The sequence below is a fragment of the Hippoglossus hippoglossus genome, chromosome 14, assembly GCF_009819705.1.
Source record: "Hippoglossus hippoglossus isolate fHipHip1 chromosome 14, fHipHip1.pri, whole genome shotgun sequence".
In the NCBI taxonomy this organism is placed as follows: domain Eukaryota; kingdom Metazoa; phylum Chordata; class Actinopteri; order Pleuronectiformes; family Pleuronectidae; genus Hippoglossus; species Hippoglossus hippoglossus.
Genome location: NC_047164.1, coordinates 19,984,716 through 20,002,960, shown reverse-complemented (window position 1 = coordinate 20,002,960; position 18,245 = coordinate 19,984,716). Strand labels below are relative to the sequence as shown.

General features: G+C 41.3%; 1 protein-coding gene across 1 annotated transcript in view; it reads right to left on the bottom strand.

Moving 5' to 3' along the window:
- The window catches only part of med13a (mediator complex subunit 13a), a 78,182-nt gene that overhangs the window by 37,260 nt on the left and 22,677 nt on the right, over positions 1-18,245 (bottom strand). The window contains exon 3 of the mRNA XM_034606153.1: positions 18,036-18,204. Within this exon, the coding sequence (XP_034462044.1) occupies positions 18,036-18,204 (169 nt within the window). The remainder of the gene's footprint in view (positions 1-18,035; positions 18,205-18,245) is intronic.

Sequence of the window (18,245 nt, the reverse complement as noted above, 5' to 3'; positions counted from 1 at the left end):
CAGGTATATTTATTCGGTTAAAATTACATGGGATTTTCTCATCAATAAACAATTCTGTAAATGAGTCAGTTCAAGCCATCTTTGCTTATTTTGACTGTAGTCTCTGGGCAGGTGTGGAAACAGAGAGGATTGGTATAGAGACAGACAAGCCCAGTAAAAACTGGGTTATACAAAAACACTGCAGACACCTAACCAACCACAAATTTAGGTAATCAGTCAAACTCTGTTAAATTATCTGATGGCTGCGGGAGGATGAAAAAAACGGCAGTTCAAATCAATTTAGGGAAATGTTATTTTGTATGATGCAGAGAACCACTGATACCTTCAGGACATCCCCCAAAATCACCCAAGTGTGTAAGCCCTCCAGAAAAACCCTTGATACAAGAAAATATGCTTGTGCAAGTAAAACAACAACAGTTACTACCAGCGGTCGACTGAGGAGAAGCAGGGGATGAATATAAACACAAGAAGAAAACACTGGTGAGCAGCCAGGTGAGGGAGGGAAAAGACAACTAGGGAATTGGGCCACATGCTGGCACAGAGAGCAAAGACGCTTTTGTTTGGGAGGTGTGTCACGACTGCTCCAGTGCAGGAGTAGTAAATTACACTTGGCTGGTTTGGCTTCTCTTACACAGCCTGTTCAAGGCAGAAATGTTGCGGCTTTATTCCACATCGCCATTCTGTAAATAAAAAATACCAACATGAAAGCAAGGAGGGACAGAGGTAGTCCCAGAGCTGACTTGTGGGTAAAAGGGGACACGTTATTGTGTTCAAAGTCATGGCTGTTATTCCATCTTAAAAGCCAACATAATGAGGGGTCTTCTTAATGGCAATAGAGTTTGTCACCAAAGCGCCTGGAGGGTGAGTGAGAAAAAGCAAGAAAAGAATTAAAAATGGAGTGGAATGACAAGCTGACACGGACCGTTCTTATTTGCACAGCATGGAGACAAAGAGTGGAAGCAATAGTAACCATTGACTGCAGGCTAGCAAAGGGCCGGTGGAGCTATCTGAGGCTCGCTTAAAAGGAATAATCTAATATTTAGAAAATTAAGGAATTGTCATTACAAGAATGTACATGCTGCTAATACTGTGGTATATTTCTGTACGTGTAGGAAACGAGGGGAAATTGCCTGGAGAGCAAGGAGGGGGAGGTAATGAAAAGCGAGTGAGAGATCGACGACAACAGAGAGGAACTACAAACATGTGTTGTGTTCTGCAGACATCAACAGAACTGCAGTGTAGCGTTCTCCTCTCACATGCAAAGAAACCCTGACGCTACACATCCACACACACACACACACACATCTGTGTTTGCAGGGGCACTTGTGCGCTCGAGGTAGAGGGCTGCCATCTGTGGCTCAGCAGGCAGAAGTACAACCCAACTTTCACACACGCACACGCGCCGGCATTAAACCAGATTCAAATCAATTCTTCATAAATGTGACTGTACAGATTGCTCCGTCAGCTTCAGCCTATTGGTTAAGAAGATTAGCTGACATGCCAGCTGTCTCAGGCTAAAGATCACATTAGAGATTAGAGTATGGCTCATTCAATTTGAAACTATCACTTTATATAACTAAATATTAATAATTTAGTAATCCTTCTTTGTCTACCTTAATAAACAACAAAATATGTTTTTACTTTTTACTAGTGCACTTGTAGTATTTCAGGTCAACAGACATGAGCCTTACTGAACTTAACAGGTGCTCGGTTAGCAGTTGGCCAAGCGAGCAAAGAAACATCAACACATGAGCACATGACACGTTGCCTAACCCTGCGTCTCTCACTGACACGTACACAAAATGAACAAGGTTTGGTGAAGCTTACAAACTGCAGTACAAGGCAGGGGGACTTTTATTGCATTTGAAACCCCTCTCTCTCTCTATCTATCTGTGCCCTTGCTTCCTGTCTCCTGGATCTGTGTGTGTGTGTGTGTGCAGGGGTGTTCACACGACCCATCCACACGTGACACACAAACACAGAATCAAATTCAGCCCTTCTGCAAACATCCACAGCCTACGAGTGCAGCAAACACGACTGCACATGCCTCAGCATGTGGGGGTAAACACACACCTGCAAACATCAGCTGTTTAACATGGTGGGAAGCAGTGCTGGGCAATTCACCGAAAATGTATAGAAACCAACATACAACATACAATCTTGCTCAGGTTGGATAATTCGGTTAATACTTTCCCAAATGTGTGCATTCACGAACTGTCGAGTTTCAGCTACGTTCGGTGCTGTATTACCCTGCAGCATGCCCTCCTTCCTCACTCCGCTGCTGACCTGCGCTCACTTTACACGTTAATAATGAACACCAAAACGTTATCAGGACATGTACGGGGGGGGAGCAGATTGCGATCCGGTGGTTAGGGGGTTTGAAATAATCGTGATATTGATTTGAAGTCATATTGCCCAGCACTAGTGGGAAGTGTGGAAGCTGGAAAGAGGGGGAGCAGGTCATGTGTAGGCATGGAGAGGCCATACAACTGATTTAGGATTTTCACAAAGACAGACAGTTAGGAGACATCCATTGACCTAATGGTTGACCACAGTTCAATTCCTGGCTGGTGGACCTTTGTCTTTTTCTGCCATTTTTCTCTATTGACTGTCCAACAAAGGCTAAAGGGTAAAGACAAAAATTACTGCAGGCTTAAAGAAATACTTTAACATTTTGGGAAATGTGTGTTCTCGCCAAAAGTTATGAGGAGAAAATGAATAACACCTTCATTACTGTAAGGTATATAATGGATCTACAGCCATCCTGGCATGGTCCAACAGTAACAGAATCTGTGAATCAGCACCTCTGAAGATCCAATTTGTTTAGTTTGTAAAAAATAGACATGTTGCAGTTTCGGGGGAGATTATGTGCGAAACCCTTACTTGTCTAGGTGCAGTGACTTTCTGAACATCTTCTTCAAATGAAGATAGAAATCCTTGAAACTCCCCTTCTGCCTGACCTCTAAATTGAATCATAATGAAATTATAATTTCATTCGAAAACTATTTCTTACATTGCCTCAGGGTCCCCAGGAATCCCCTGAAGGACCCCTCAGGGGCCCTTCTCCATTACAAACTGTGTTGTTAAAGTATGTCGAACCTCAACTCAAGACTTGGGTTGTCAGGGATTTTAGAATGTCATCTCCCCTGCAGCGAGATACTGCATGCGCTTCAATAAAGAGAGGACCAAACAGCAAGGCCAGTGTGGGGAACCAGAGAAAAACTGTGCACCTGTGCGATGAAAACACCACCTGTCAGCAGCACAGTGTCGATGAGCTAATGACCACAGAGATCCCCGTTTAAAACGGCTAAATATTTCTCATCTCGTTTGTTTGCTCTTTCATTAGCAGAATTCAATACATATTTTAAATACAGACAGAAAATATGATATAGCAGGTGGCAGTGTATCCAAAATACTGAGTTCAACAGCCTTCAAAGAAGCAGATACTTGTCAGAATATTATGTTCATTAACCTGATTTGTTGGATCTCACTTCCCATGTTTTTATCTGCCTCTCTTTCTGTCAGTCATGTTGAGAGGGTATGAAGGAGGGAGGGCCGCCGTTGTAACCTGACAAAAAGCCACAAGATCTTTTAATCATCTTTTCTCTCTCCATGTCCACCTTTCCTCCCACTCCCCTCTGCTCCGCTCTGCTCTTCATCTATTGACTGGCAAATAGATTGGGCCGCTCTCTGATCTGCTCTCTCCTTTTCCAATCCTCGCCATCACACGCGGCATACGCTCGCTCGCACGCCGCCTTGATTGTCCACAGAGGCACTCCCTGCTCCACCTCTCAGACGCAAATGGCTGGTTGGCCTTTGGCTCTGTTAGGGGACAATAAGAGAATCCAGTGAGGAATTGGAGCGGGGGAACGTACAAAGGAGGGCAGGAGGGCATATTTGACTTCAGCTGGCACGCAATGGAAAAGAGGTGCCAAAGGCCAGCGGCGACCTGCACGGCGGCAAGGGGAGATCGGAGTGAGGGAGGGAGACGTGTACGACTGGCAGCCTCTATCCCACTCACATGGGTGGTCTGCTGTGTGGCACACCGAGAGACGATCACCAAACTGATGTTTGGATAGGGCCTTTATTTACACAATGCATGTGCATTATAGCCAGTTTCTCAGCAGTGTGGAGAACAGGCCTGACCTTTTGTGTGTGACAAAGCAGTGTCCTCCCATGCCCCACGTTTCAGACTGAGTTTTCAACGTCTTTATTATTTCTAAATTGCACCGTATTTCACAATTTTCCAAATCTCATACTCTCTACGGTTGTAACTAATTACTATTTCCATTAATTATTAATATACTGTATAAAATCTTAATTAGTTATCAAGAAAATGTCCATCGCAGTTTCTCTCAAACTAAGATGATTCAAACTGTTGGTTTTGTCTAATTCACAATTCGAATCCCGCAGATATTCAGTTTACAATCATGTTAACGCCGAATCATCACAATGGAAGAGCAGATTATAACTCAAACGATGAATCTATTATGAAACCGGTTAAACTGTTAAATAATTAATTACTTTATCTACATAAAACGGTCGGTTACATTTTTTAAGCTTTAAAGAACGATCTTATTTCTTCTCAAACTTCCGTTCTTACAATATTTTCTTATCCCTTGAAAACCAATTTGACAACAGTGCTAGAGAACATTGAAACGATGACACAAGATTGTTGTTTCGGAATACAACAACAACAACATCTCATTATCGAGTGTGTTGTCTGTGTCCAGGCTCGTCAGCAGATGAATTTGTGACGCGTTTTGTTGACAACTGGCAACAAAACCAGTAGGAGACCACGAAGACCTAAAAAAAGACAGAGCACCCAGATTCATTCACAGACAGCCTGAGCTGCTAAAAAGGTTTGTGCTTTTTAAGTTTTTATGTCATGGGATTGCTGCCAAATACTTTTCATTGAGAGTTAATTTTTTTCATTATTATTTGGTTCTGTTCTTGGTTGTTATCCAACAAAACTGTGCCCACAGTCTTCTTCGCTTGTTTGCTTTAAAAGAAAGGTGTTTTTAGGGCCTCTGAGGGTTCAAGTGGTGGTGTAAAATAAGTGATGTTGGATTGATATTGATTTAATCACTGTTTGAGTTTTAATTTGTCTGTCACTATCCATTAGCTACTGAACATATTCCTGCTGAGGAGCAACATGCTTTTCTTTTAAGTTACGAAATATGAAACCTGATTTGAGGTGAAACGAAAGTCGATTGGAGGCCATGGAGCCTGACATGGTCAGAACAGTTCATGGGAATACATGAGGAGGGAGAGTGGAGAAAAAGGAAAGAGGAGCTGAGCTGTGACATTCCACAGATGTTTGTTGGGCTTGAATGGTTGCGCACTTTGAACTGAGCTTCCGTTTAGCTGACGTACATTTCCTCAGCACAACAACAACAGCAGCAGCAGCACCACCAGCAAGTGAGACACCCTCTCTTCCATCTCTGGGCATACATGGTGTCATGGATATCTGCCATTTGTAGGAGCTTGTTATTACAATTTGGGACATGTAAACTTGTTTTGACTGGTCATGTGCCGCTGCAGTGACAGGACGTGCTGGCTTCGGCACAGTTCCTGACACAACATCAATAAACAATGCTTCTGGAATATAGGCTTACAATAACAATCAGCCACTACGTTAACAAATATGGACAATGACGTAAGAGAGACCCGTCAACACACAACAACAAAACATGGTTAGTAATTAGGGATGTCACATTACCGGAAATTTAGAACTTGATTCCGATACCACAAAATTTCCAAGATTCTTGATACCCATTTCGATACCACAGCAAAAAACAAAACAATAGATCCCACTTACTTCAACACACACTAAAAATATTTGCTCATACAAAAAACAACAGCTATATACTCAAGTGCAAGGCTGTAAGCAGTAGGTTACTACAGTAGTAGTGACAGACCATTCAAAATGCTAACATTATCAGTGTTTCTGGGATGCTTTTTTAGCAGAAGAACACACAGAACAGATCTCCACAATAACCCACTGAATTCACTTCAATGCTCCTGCAACAACGAAGTTAAAAAACTGCGTTGCTTCACAATATGCGGGAAGAACTTCTCGTGTGTGTGTGTCTGCTCGTCTCCGTCGCTCTGTTTAAATACGTGTCTTATAACCTTCAGAGCGAACCAAACAGATACAAAGCAACACCCAAGTACTGCACGGGTCTCAAGAACCTCTGACCAGTGACAGTATTCACCGTCAACGTGCAAAGTGAGCACAGGTCGGCAGGGGAGTGTGGAGGGAGGGAGGACATGAGGCGTGCGCCTGCCATGATCCCGATGCAACGGCAGCAACCATCCTGCAGCGGCGGGTCTGTATTGTTGGGTATGTACAGAGTGGTACTGTAAAAAAAGGAGCACTGTGACGTTTTTTGGTACAGAGGCATCGGTTCTGGTGATATCCCTATTAGTAATTCAATCTTTTTCCTTGAGAGATGCAGTGGTACTAGGAAGTTTGTTTACACAATAACCACAATCATCTGTCAGAAGGATATTAGAAGGATATGAATATTTCACTTTGATATCAAACCCAACTGAGAACAGGTAAAGGATAATTAATAAGGACATTAATCAGGTGGAACCTCCATCAAGAGTAAAATGTGGCAAATGAAAATCAACAATGAAAGAAAGAACAACGAAGGAGGTAGACAGCAGAGAATTTGAGGCCACTATTCCAGGGTGATATAATCTTCACTATTGTCTAGCCACCTGACCACCGGGGAAAAAACAGCACTGTCTGCTGCCAGAGTAACACAAGCACACGATAGAAACACCAGCTCTGGCTTTAGCACGCAGTTCACAGGGGAGACACGGTGCTGGAGAAAACACTGAACTCAAACTCTTAAGGCCAGCACATTCACTTACACATACTCAGAGCTCTATTACTTTGAATTGATTTCCCTCTGCCGCAAATAGAGGGGGGTGAGCCTCTTTATATGTCAGATTAAACTTGGAGGAGAGAAAGAAATGGAAAGAGATGGAACGACATGTCCTGAAGTCCATAAAAAGAGGAGAAATCCGATCCTCTCCAAGTGTGTCACAGACTCATACGGATCCAGCCAGAGCAGACTAAAGATAATACTGACATAACCCCGACATCACGGCAGGTTCCAGCTCCCTCACAGTTTAGGCTACACCACACACACACACACACACACACACACACACACACACACACACACACACACACACACACACACACACACACACACACACACACACACACACACACACACACACACACAAACTCTGTTCCTCTGATACACCTGCTGTCAGCTAAAAATCTACTCTCTCAATATGAGCTAGATAACTTAGATCTTCAGGAAAAAAAAGTTGTTTTATTAATTACACTCATTTCCATGTTCACATTATCACTTTGCAGCTGCATCCTGATTATAATGCAACATCTGTTCCTTCGTCAGAAAAAGGCACTTGTGTATCATTGGAAACCGAGAGTACTGTATTGAAAGTACACTTGCAAACAAAACCTACTCTTTAACTGTGAAGCATACCCTGTCCTACACACCTGTGAACGACATATGTTATGGTGGTATGTAGGGCTGCAACAACTAATCGAATTAATCGATTATACTTACTAATTTAGTCATCGATTAGTCGGGTCTGTTATAATTCACGGCGCCGGACACAAAGCAGTGAAACAAAGATACTAAATGTAATTTCCTGATTGTTTCACAGCGGTTATGTTCTAAAGCACAAAAACGACTTACTGGAAGAGTTTTATGTAAATACAGACATGAATTCAGCTGTGAGTCACAGAGACAGAGTTTTAACATTAAGTCTGTGTTAAGTGAGATTTTCATAGTCATACTTTCACTGTGACGAGTACGGATTTTCATATAAGATTTATATAACATCATTATAAATAGTAAATATCTTTGATTCTGTTGTAACTGCTAAAACGCAAATTTTCAACATATGTAATTAGTAAGATTCAAACTACTTTTGTCATTCATGTGTGTGTTATTTAATTATAGAAATCTACATTACAGTAGAATTATATTATAATATACTATAATCTTTCATTCCAGTTTCAGATAAACACTAATTCTGACTAGTCATAGATTAAACGATATACTAGTTCAAACTAACTTGAACTCAGATGAATTTAAGACATCTTGAACATGGATTATGAAAAGTCTGCTATAAATAACAGGTATCTGAAACTGGAATTATTATCATTAGTAATTTGCAGCTGTTTGTAATACATGTAAAAACAGCATTGTACAAGAAGAGCTGCTGGAAAAGTTAAAATGGAGCCTTTTGTCTTTTTATCAGATTAATTGAAAAGAATTATCGACAGATTAATCGATTATCAAATTAATTGTTTATTGCAGCTCTAATACTATGTAATAAAGGTGGTATCTTCTGCCTGTTTTAAGACATGCTCACATTGAGTCATTAGGCCATGCCATTAGTAAAATAAGTCGTGCAATTGTTATAATAAAGCTTAATTACCCCGAGCCATGGCCAATTAGTCAGCCTCATCCTGGATTAAAGCTGGGCGTCTGCAGTTAACCCACAAAGGCGAGGCCTACTTCTGCCCTTTTTCTTTCGATTTAGCAGAAACGCTTGTTGTAAATCATGTTAGGGTTGTGGTTTTAAAACTTGTCAGCCAGCTGTGACACATTGTGTACAGAAATGTGACTAACTGCCTCGGCAAACATTTGTGGGCATTCCTCACTGTAATCCAAAGGAATGAGAACAGGTTTACAGGAGGACATCATGTCTTTGTTGAACTAAATAAACAAGTGAACTTGCAGACTGTCTAAATTTATATCAGATGCCTAGTGAATGTGTATAGTGAAATTTGACTCCAATATAAGATTGACAGCTCATGGAAAAGATAAACCTTTACTTTGATATCTAAAAACGTTGAAAAATTATCGAGAATTAGAAGCACGTTACTCCAACTCAATGTAAAGCTCAATTTAAGTAATCAGAGACAGGACGCGTGTATAATCCCCTACACATTTTAACAGTATTAGCCAGCAATATAAGCGATAGTGGATAAACATATGTGCACAGAAAAGGACAAGGGATGTGTATTGACACAGTATTGAAGAGTATTAAAGAAGAAAGATTTCCTATTTACTGTATTTTTGCTCCATTAAAGTTATCTGAGACATTTTATCTCAGCTACTCAGTTTCTGATTAAAACATGTATTCATGATGTATTTCACTATTCCCAATCCAGAGCCTGTGTGTTACGGATGGGGGCAGCTCTCTCGATCACACACTGCAGCACTTGGCAACCCACAACCATACAGACCCTGACAATCCCAGAGAGAACTTAGCATTCAGAAGTGTGGTTATACTTTAGCAGAGTCAATGATGACAATGCAGTGCAACAAGTCATTTGCACATAAGGGCCGGAAATACGAGCAATCTGTCAAAACATCTAATAAACATCCAGCACATACAGGCGGAGAAATGCACAGTTTAACTGTCTGGCTGATCATCTGTCGTTGCCCGGAGTATGTTATGAATGTGAGGAGCCTGGAGCCCACACACTGAGTTAACTGAATCACACGAACTTGGGTTGATGATTAAAAGTAACCATTAGCCAGCTGGTTGTTATGCATATGAACATAAATTCAATCTGAGAGTCTGAACAGAACATGATCAGAACTCTCGTTCAGAAATCCACTGTAGAGTTTTAGATCACTCAGAGCATGGGGGCTGATTTTGTGATTTGGGGGCTGTAGGCAAACTACCACTTATTAGAAGTCTAACACAGTGATATTTTTCAAAAAATTGCTGTTTCTTTTGCTTTAAAACATAGGTGTCTATATTTCAACAAACCCATTATAGTCTATAAGTGATTTCGTGAAAACTTAAAAATGTTGTTACAGTTTCCTTATCGTTTATTCATATACAGTACATATGACAATACAACTGTTCTGAATTTGTTTCTGTTTAGCTCTTAAAAAGAAACAAAGTACAATTTAAGTGCCAGATTGATCATCAGTGTTGTAAGAGTAGTAGCACTGTTTAAATCTTACCGATGTGTCTACTGACAGCTGTTCTTGGTAGAGACATGAGCCGTTCTTATGCTCTGTTCACAGCAGTGGAAGTTTTCTTGTTGATTCTATGAAAAAGCTACTAAAACATTGCTAGGCATTGAGCAGGGTTGAAACAAATGCTAAGCAGAGCGGCACCATAGATTTAGAATCAAACAGTGTGTTCAGCATGACAAAAACAAGCAGAAAAATCTAAAATCCCCCAGTGTTGTCTAGCTCTGGAACTAATGTGCTACAAAGTCATGTATTCCTGTGTTGTACTTCCAATGGGCTGGATGTAAAATAAAGATGTTGCCTCCAGTTAAACTTCCTGTCAGTTCCGAAATTTCTTCAAAAGAAACCCCCAAAATTACTTCTGGAAATGGAATCAATCTCATTCCACTGTAAAACGAATCACGTGTTAAATGAATGGAGCTTTGAAGACTGAGCTGTTTTAGCTGATGGCTGCAGAGTGATGTCTATCCAGCAGAAAAGACACTTAATGACAGGCTCAGTTACAGGCCTTTAATCCTGCGCTCTGTATGAAGATTACGTATTCTGTAACCCTCAATTACATCAAGAATTCTTTAGTTGCATTATTAGCCGACGCACTGAATTTTAACTGAAGCCCACGTCTGTCTAGAAGAGATCTATTTGGAGTTACTAGGTTTGAGGCTCTCTCTGGACACGGTCTCTGCCTGTGGTGAGATTCCTGTAAATCTTTTAACATTTTAGGCCAGGTCGGGTTACAAAGGGACCGTACTGTTACAGCGATGAGGTGAAATGTCCAACACCATATTAGGGATTATCTTTAAATGTGACCATCTGTCTAAACCTCTGGATTAAAGACAGGACCACAGTTACTTGGAAAAAAGACAGAGGGGAGGGCAGGGAGACGGAAGGGGGAGTGACGGCTGACAGATTAACTATGAGGACTTCTTTAAATCTGCATTTGGCCCCGTACTCTCCCGTAGCCTCTGGTCACAAGGCGAGATGGGAGGAATGGGAGGAATGCAGGGTACAGCGGCTGATGAGGTGGGCATTTGCGAAGAAAAGGGAGAACTGGGAGGGAGCCGAGGACATGTAAGGACACAGGATTCCCTCCATGAATAGTAAAAATTGTCTCTGACACCAGTCTGGTTTTTGTCATTGTTATAATACATAAAAAGACTATGATGCCTGTTACTTCAGTAATGAGAGAATTCTTTGTTCTCCCAAGGCCACGAGTTGGCACTAGAAGAAATGAGGAAAGCATTCAGGAGCGAAAATTTGTAGAATAATCTTACAACGAGGTGCGACAAGTTTGACGGTGTCTTGTTTCTTTACACTGTTTGAAACACTCCAGGCGTTTTGTTCCGTGAGCACACAGTGTCATGAGATATGCTGGTTAAAATTATATTCGCTTCTACTGTCTCATTCCCTTGGACATGCTATAGTCAATCAATTACTTTAAATGGAGCGGTGCCAAGTCTTTTAGAGAAAGGCTTTACCTATTTCCATTAGGCAATAACTTCATGTGCACACCAAGATACATAATATGGTTTGCCTTCATGATGAAGGTTCAAATGAGGGGATGCAGTTAAAAATTTATATATTTGCAGATTGCTGTAAATTGTAGGGACTCTTTAAGGTCAGTGATGCAAAGAACTTTCCTTTAAGCAGTAAATTGACTATCAATAATGCATAATTATGCAGCAATTAAGGAAGCGATGCATACCGAGGAAAAATACAGGCATTTTCCTTGCAGATCCATATTTATCTTCTGGACAGTATATCTCCAGCAACATAATATATCCAGAGCGCTGGGTCACATGGTCCCACAGCCCAGTCTCGCTGGACCTCTTGTTGCTAGAGAGACTGATGAAGCACAGCGAAGAATAAGGGGTGGTGTTGAGGGAGGGTTGTGGTATCGAAAAGAGTTGCTGTGTTGTCCTGTATATCGATATCAGCGCTGCTAGTCTGTATGTTTGCTACATGTGAAGTTGTCTGGCGGCGTATCTTGTGTCTAACACCAATCATTCTAATGAAGAGCCAGTGTGCCAACTCTCCAACTGCCCTCGGTGTGGACTGGCTTGCATGCCGATTGTTGACGTGTGTTTATGTGTCCATGTCCCTGTGCGTTTGAGTTGTGCTGGGAGCAGGGAAGGGATAAATTTAGCGCTTTAGCCCCAGACTGGAGGCAGTGGCCCTTTATCCTGCACTGTCCTACTTAACAGAGTGCTGCTCTCTGCTTCTGCCTGCCACAGCGCACCAGGGCTCACATATTCACCTCCTAACGTCGGGGCCAAAACAATAGAGGAAGAATGTGCTCCGCCACATAACACAACACAGTAATGCAGAAAAGCACAGACAGCCGCATTAGTTTACGCCGGCATTAGTGTCATTGTATATGTTTTGCATTCATTCATTATCAATCACTCTTGGAACATAAGCTGCAGCACCCTGGCCTCATTTCATAACAGCTTGATTTGTTAATGATGCTTTCAGTCAGACGAGAACTAAACGCACAGCAGACGACACATATTTAAAGTGGAGTAGAGATCTAATGTTCTTTTTGCAGCGCAGCTGGAGAGTGCTTTGTAGACCTTGTGAATTCTGCGTTAAATACAGAGTGCATACCAAGCAGATGAGAAGGCATGATATCCCCTTTGTCCTGATCAAATTGACACATCAAAGATTTAATGTTGCTCTGTATTTCGGTAACGCAGCCAATTAGAAGCAAGTCAACCCGTTGGCTGACCAATAGAGCACAAGCATCCGGCTTCACCTTGGAAACACACGATCCCAGGGCGCATTTCCCTGCTGCCATGACAACCAAGAGGAGCTCTCCCTTGCTCGACCCCTCACTCCCACCAATCCTCCTCCCCCCCCTCTCTCTCTCTCTCTCTCTCTCTGTGTTTCCTGAAGTCTACCTAGCAGCTAAAGGTTCCCAGGAACAACCAGGCTGCACAACTTGGAGCCGCCTGTCCTCCAGACAAAGAGAACTGCTGTCAGCTGTATCAACACATACTGCTGCCTTTGCAGGTCACGTTGAAAGCAAAAGGCTGCGACCAATCAATGTGCACAGATTTATCAACAGAAATATGATCAAAACAGCTCGAGTGTTTTCAACATTTTATTTTAATATTCATATCATATATTTGCTTTTCTTATTTAATCAATAAAATGACGGCTCCTCAGAAAAGATACAGGTAATCCTCCATAATAGCTTGATATGGAAAGGAGACAATACGAGCAACTGATGGCACCAGAAGAGGTTATCATTATTAAAGAGTCAGAAAATTCAGTTTGCTGCCTACTGCTTACCACACACATCGGGCTAAAATGAGAAAGCAGGGAGGGGGAGAGATGATGTAAGCATTTCAACACAGGCAGAGGTCTGAGGTTATGAACACTGTGAGCTAGCAACAGCCTCCACCAACTGGAGACTCTAGATGCTGCACAGGAGTCATCCCATGATCACAGACCTAATCCAGTGTTGTCCATATATGCAGATGTATTTATCTTTCAGTGTTTACTATTTTTAGCTTTTAAAAAGTCTGTATGTATAAATGTATTTATGTGGGAAAATTTGATGAGTGTGCCACATGTAGAGCTGTAACATTTACTCAATTATCAATCTAAAGAAAATGAATGAGCAATTATTTAATAACCCATTAGTGCTACCACAATTAATGTGCCCATCATTTATCGATTTATTCTCAATTGTGTTTTGTTGCAATATCCTAGATCTACACCTTTGTCACAAGACTGAATGAAATAGGAGAATTCTTTGCAGAGTTTCCAAATCACATAAAAGCCAAGAGTGGTAATAAATAAAGAAGGTAAAGACTGCACTAAATGTCAACCCTACAGACGTATCAAAGCTGAATGGGGATCTGTGAATGAAACAGAGGTGATAGATGTAAATTCAAAGGATCCCACTAAGTGTAGTGGTTTGTAAGGTCTACATACGATATTAAATACCTAATCATACAAATATCCCCCATTTCTACAAAATCAGCGTAGGTAAAATCATTTGGTTTAGCTTTCAGAAGCTTTTTTGGAAGCGAATCTCATGATTAACAAGCATTGGATTTATGGAAACCCTTACGCCGAACAATGTACACATCATCTTAAGAATATGGTAAGATCCTAAACTGGCTTATCTGCAGCACTGATTCAATGGTGACAATCTTACAACATTTGAAAAATTTACAGCCAACAACTTTCCTGACAACACACAGAGTGGGGAAAACCTGCCCAATAGAAAAGTTGATCATCCAAATGGCAAACGGAGATTAGAAAACAATTAATAAATGACAGCCCGTGTTGGAAGAAGCTAAGCTAAGTGTATTGTGGAGACAGACAGCACTGCTGGGACTAATATCCAAAGGCCAGGATGAGAGGGCCATGAAATACCTTTTAAATATATTACTTACAGCAGCCTTGAGTCTGCGACCAATAAATGGCTAATTCCAGACTCATTAAGGCACCAAAAACCCATCTTTGCTAAAAGGACAAGCCTCGTTGTTTAACCAAAAGTACTCTGCAATCCTTTCTAACTCCTTTTCAACAGTAAATATTGCACCTGTATTCTTTCCTTTGCTCTTATGTGCAGGAGTGGCCAATTACTGTATTCATTAGATTTTTTTCTTGTATATTTAATGGGCTTGTTCGTATAAATATCTATGGAGCGGTTAATCGGTTTTCGGTGTGTCTTACCTATTACATAAATATAGTGTGTGCAAATGCTACACAGCCAAAAAGGGAGGAAATTGTACATATTGCCATTTTCCCCTGTCATATATGACAATAAACTTTGGGTTTTTGTCAGTTTGTTAAATAAAACCAACACCTTAGACTGTTAGGGGTCGAAACTGCTGAAAAGCAATTTTATAGATAAGATGATTAATTGATTAAATATGAAAATATGAATAATAATTTGTAATGAATTTTGAGTTTTTCAACAGCCAATAAACTCGAACCCTCGAAAGATTACAATATCTGTGCATCAGAGACCCAATAATGACAGTTAGCATCAGTGATCCTGGTGATACGATTAACACATAGTTCTCAGTAAACTGATATTCCCCAGTTCATATGTTTGTATTACTACAACCATGCAGACTATGTTCCAAAACCTTTTATGAGAATTGTACGGTCACACTGGAAAGAAGATATGGTTATACAGACAGTTTTGCTTCCCACAAATCCACTTGTGATTAAGAAGTAGAGACAATACTAAATAGTGCCTGACCTACTAACTCGATGAAAGGTGAATAAGGTGCTTAGAGGAGCCAGATGAGCTGAGGTGTTAGCAAACCTTGTTAACTAATTAGTCTAGTGTGTGTTTCTGTATTTAGGGAAGGAAGGAAGGAAGGAAAAGTATCCAGGGATGATGGGAATGAAACAATGCAAAATTCACTGGACAATAAGAGTGGGAATTCCCTGCAACGTTTCCATTCTACTCCCTGCGGAATCACCTAGTCACTGAGAATGAGGTAAGTTGTCAACATGGACATAAAGGCCATCATCATGCCACCCAAGAGGATGTTGTGACCCTAGGGGTGAACACTGTCTGTTGACACTGCATCCCTTCTATAGTTTGCTATGGCAGTACCGATAGGACAAACCTGAGCAGTGATAAAACACAAAGAAGGTAGAGGAGCTCCGGATCACACACAAGCAAGAGTACCCAACATTACTTTGTCCTGCAGAAATGAGAACCAACATCGCTTTAGCCATTTAATAGATTACAAACACAACAGCCCTACATCAGTAATAAAGAACCAAAAATGTTTCACTGTCAGATCAACTGGTCTGGGAGCAGTAACATAAAAAAATAAAAAACACAAAACACAAAACACAAAACGATTCCAAGTGAATTTCTGTCAAAGGTTTGTTGTGCTTTGTTTGTCTAAATCCCAGCGTGGCTGGGGCACAGCGGAACACAGCGAAGGGAGAGGAAAAACATCCTTGACGACAACTGAGATTCAGGGTGGTTGCACCACTATTTATAACCTGCCCAGTCTGCTCCGTGACAGCAGAGGGGGACGGAGGGAAAGTGAGAGAGAGAGAGAAACTGAGAGAAGAGGGAGAGAGAGAGAGAGAGAGAAGCTGACACACAGGCAGCGGGTGGCCTGTGAATTTCAGACTCAAGGAAAGGACCATTGTTTTTCCTTTACTGGGGCCCTCTGCGATTAGCGTACTGGGTAAAGCAATAGTGCTACAAACAAGACATGAATATAGATAGCTTAAAAGAGAAATTAGTTCTTCGATATTATTGTGTCTATTGTCTACTAGTCTGCCTGTTAAGTGAAACTCTATTATACACGTCCTGAGAGACGTGAGTCACTGTCGACAGATACAAGGCCCTGAAAGAGTTATGTATTAAAGCTGGCAACTCTGATCTGCCACTCCACACAGTGGAAATGAATATAGAGAAGCTGACAGCAGATAGCAGAGCAATAACATTTCTAACCTGGAAAACACAACTAGCCTGCAAACAAACACTGCACGGCCCCGATGGTCATCTGACTGGGAAACCCGGCAACAATGCTGCAAAAAAATGCTAAACAATAGACACATCGTAGAGTGGGAAGTTTGATATCTGCTAACGGAACAAAATAACAGACGACTTGTGTCTTTTGAGCTTTTTGAAGTTTTAGAGTCTCATCTGAAACTTTCACGCATTTGTGTCACATACACAAGCATCAAATATGTCACACCTCACATTACAAGTGTAATCTTAAAAAAACACCAAATTTGAAAAAGATTAAAGCTGTCAAACACTGGTAGCGTGTAATGTGTGGAGTCAGTGTGAGGTAGGAAGAGTCAGGGAGTTCGAGGGGATGTAAGGCAACAACAGCTACGGTCATTTTCTCCTCCTCTCTACCCACGTCTACATCTCTTATCAATGAACCCAGACACCGACGGCCAGAAATCCAGCTCAGCAGATAGCAAAGAGGAGGTGGTGGATGTCTCAGTCATACACAAATACACTCAGAGCAAGAGGAGAGATAGGAGACAGACAGTGTCTGCACTTGTTGGCAATAGCACCTCTATCAGTCTTCTTTAAAACTCTCATATCACAGCTGTTATGTAGTGTACAATGCAGGAATGTCCCGAGCTGATCCACAGGACATTTCTTGATACATCAATCATTCAGGGGCTGGCATGGTTTTGAAGTCACAGTCTTTTCCTATTTGTCCCTTTGCTGCCTCTCAGGACTGACCAGTTTGTCCCAGGACATAATTAGAGCAAGTTTATATTTGTATTCAGTCAACAGTCATACTCATCTCAGCAAATCTATACATTGTGCTGGAGTAAAATATTTAAAATTGTACCAATTGATCACATTATTCACCTGCTATAAACAGCTACTAGCTGTTTCCTTAATGGTTAACTTAAAGTACTGTTGTCTATTATGCTGCAAACAAAGAGATATGCATTTAAAATGCAAATCATTCCATTATGATCAGATGTGGTCATATTTATTGGGATCTATGAGCCTTATATTATAAGTTTAAGATTTAAACTTCTGCTTACTTTCAATGGAGGACAAGTTTTGGTGAAAGGCCACTAATTGACAGTATCAGTATCAACTCCTTGAACTGGAAATTGGCAACAAAAAAAGAGCAGGAGATCTCTGATACAATACATGTTATTTAATATCTACCTCTGTCTAAAACAGGCATATGAATGTGTACTAGTGTCAAGTGTTTCCCAGAGGGAATTAGAAACCTATGGACGTGTTGGTCCAATAGCCTACAAACTTAATTGCACATAAAACTGTAAGCCTGTGTCTGTGGGAGCAGTGATCAGCCCACTGAACTGCAACAGACCACAACACAGCCAGCAACAACAAACATGTCTAAAAACCTAAAAGGCCAGAGTAAAGAAGAACTTTTTAAAAAACTCCTTTTCCACAGTGCAGGTACATGCACAGAGCACCGCCGTAAAAGAGAAACAATCTGGACAAGAAGTTGACATAAAAAGCGAGCGTCAACGTACCTCTTGTTGATGGGCTTCTCATCCTTCTCGTAAGGTTTGACGAACCACTTGCCGATGCGAACGAAGCTGCGATTCATGAGGCAGCGCTCCAGCAGGTTGTGGATGGCTTTGAACAGCAGCGTGCGACACTCGTAAGAAAGGCCGTTCTCCCACAGCCCATCATCCTCGGCTGGAAAAAGAGAGGAGAGAGAGAGAGAGAAATCTGAGTGG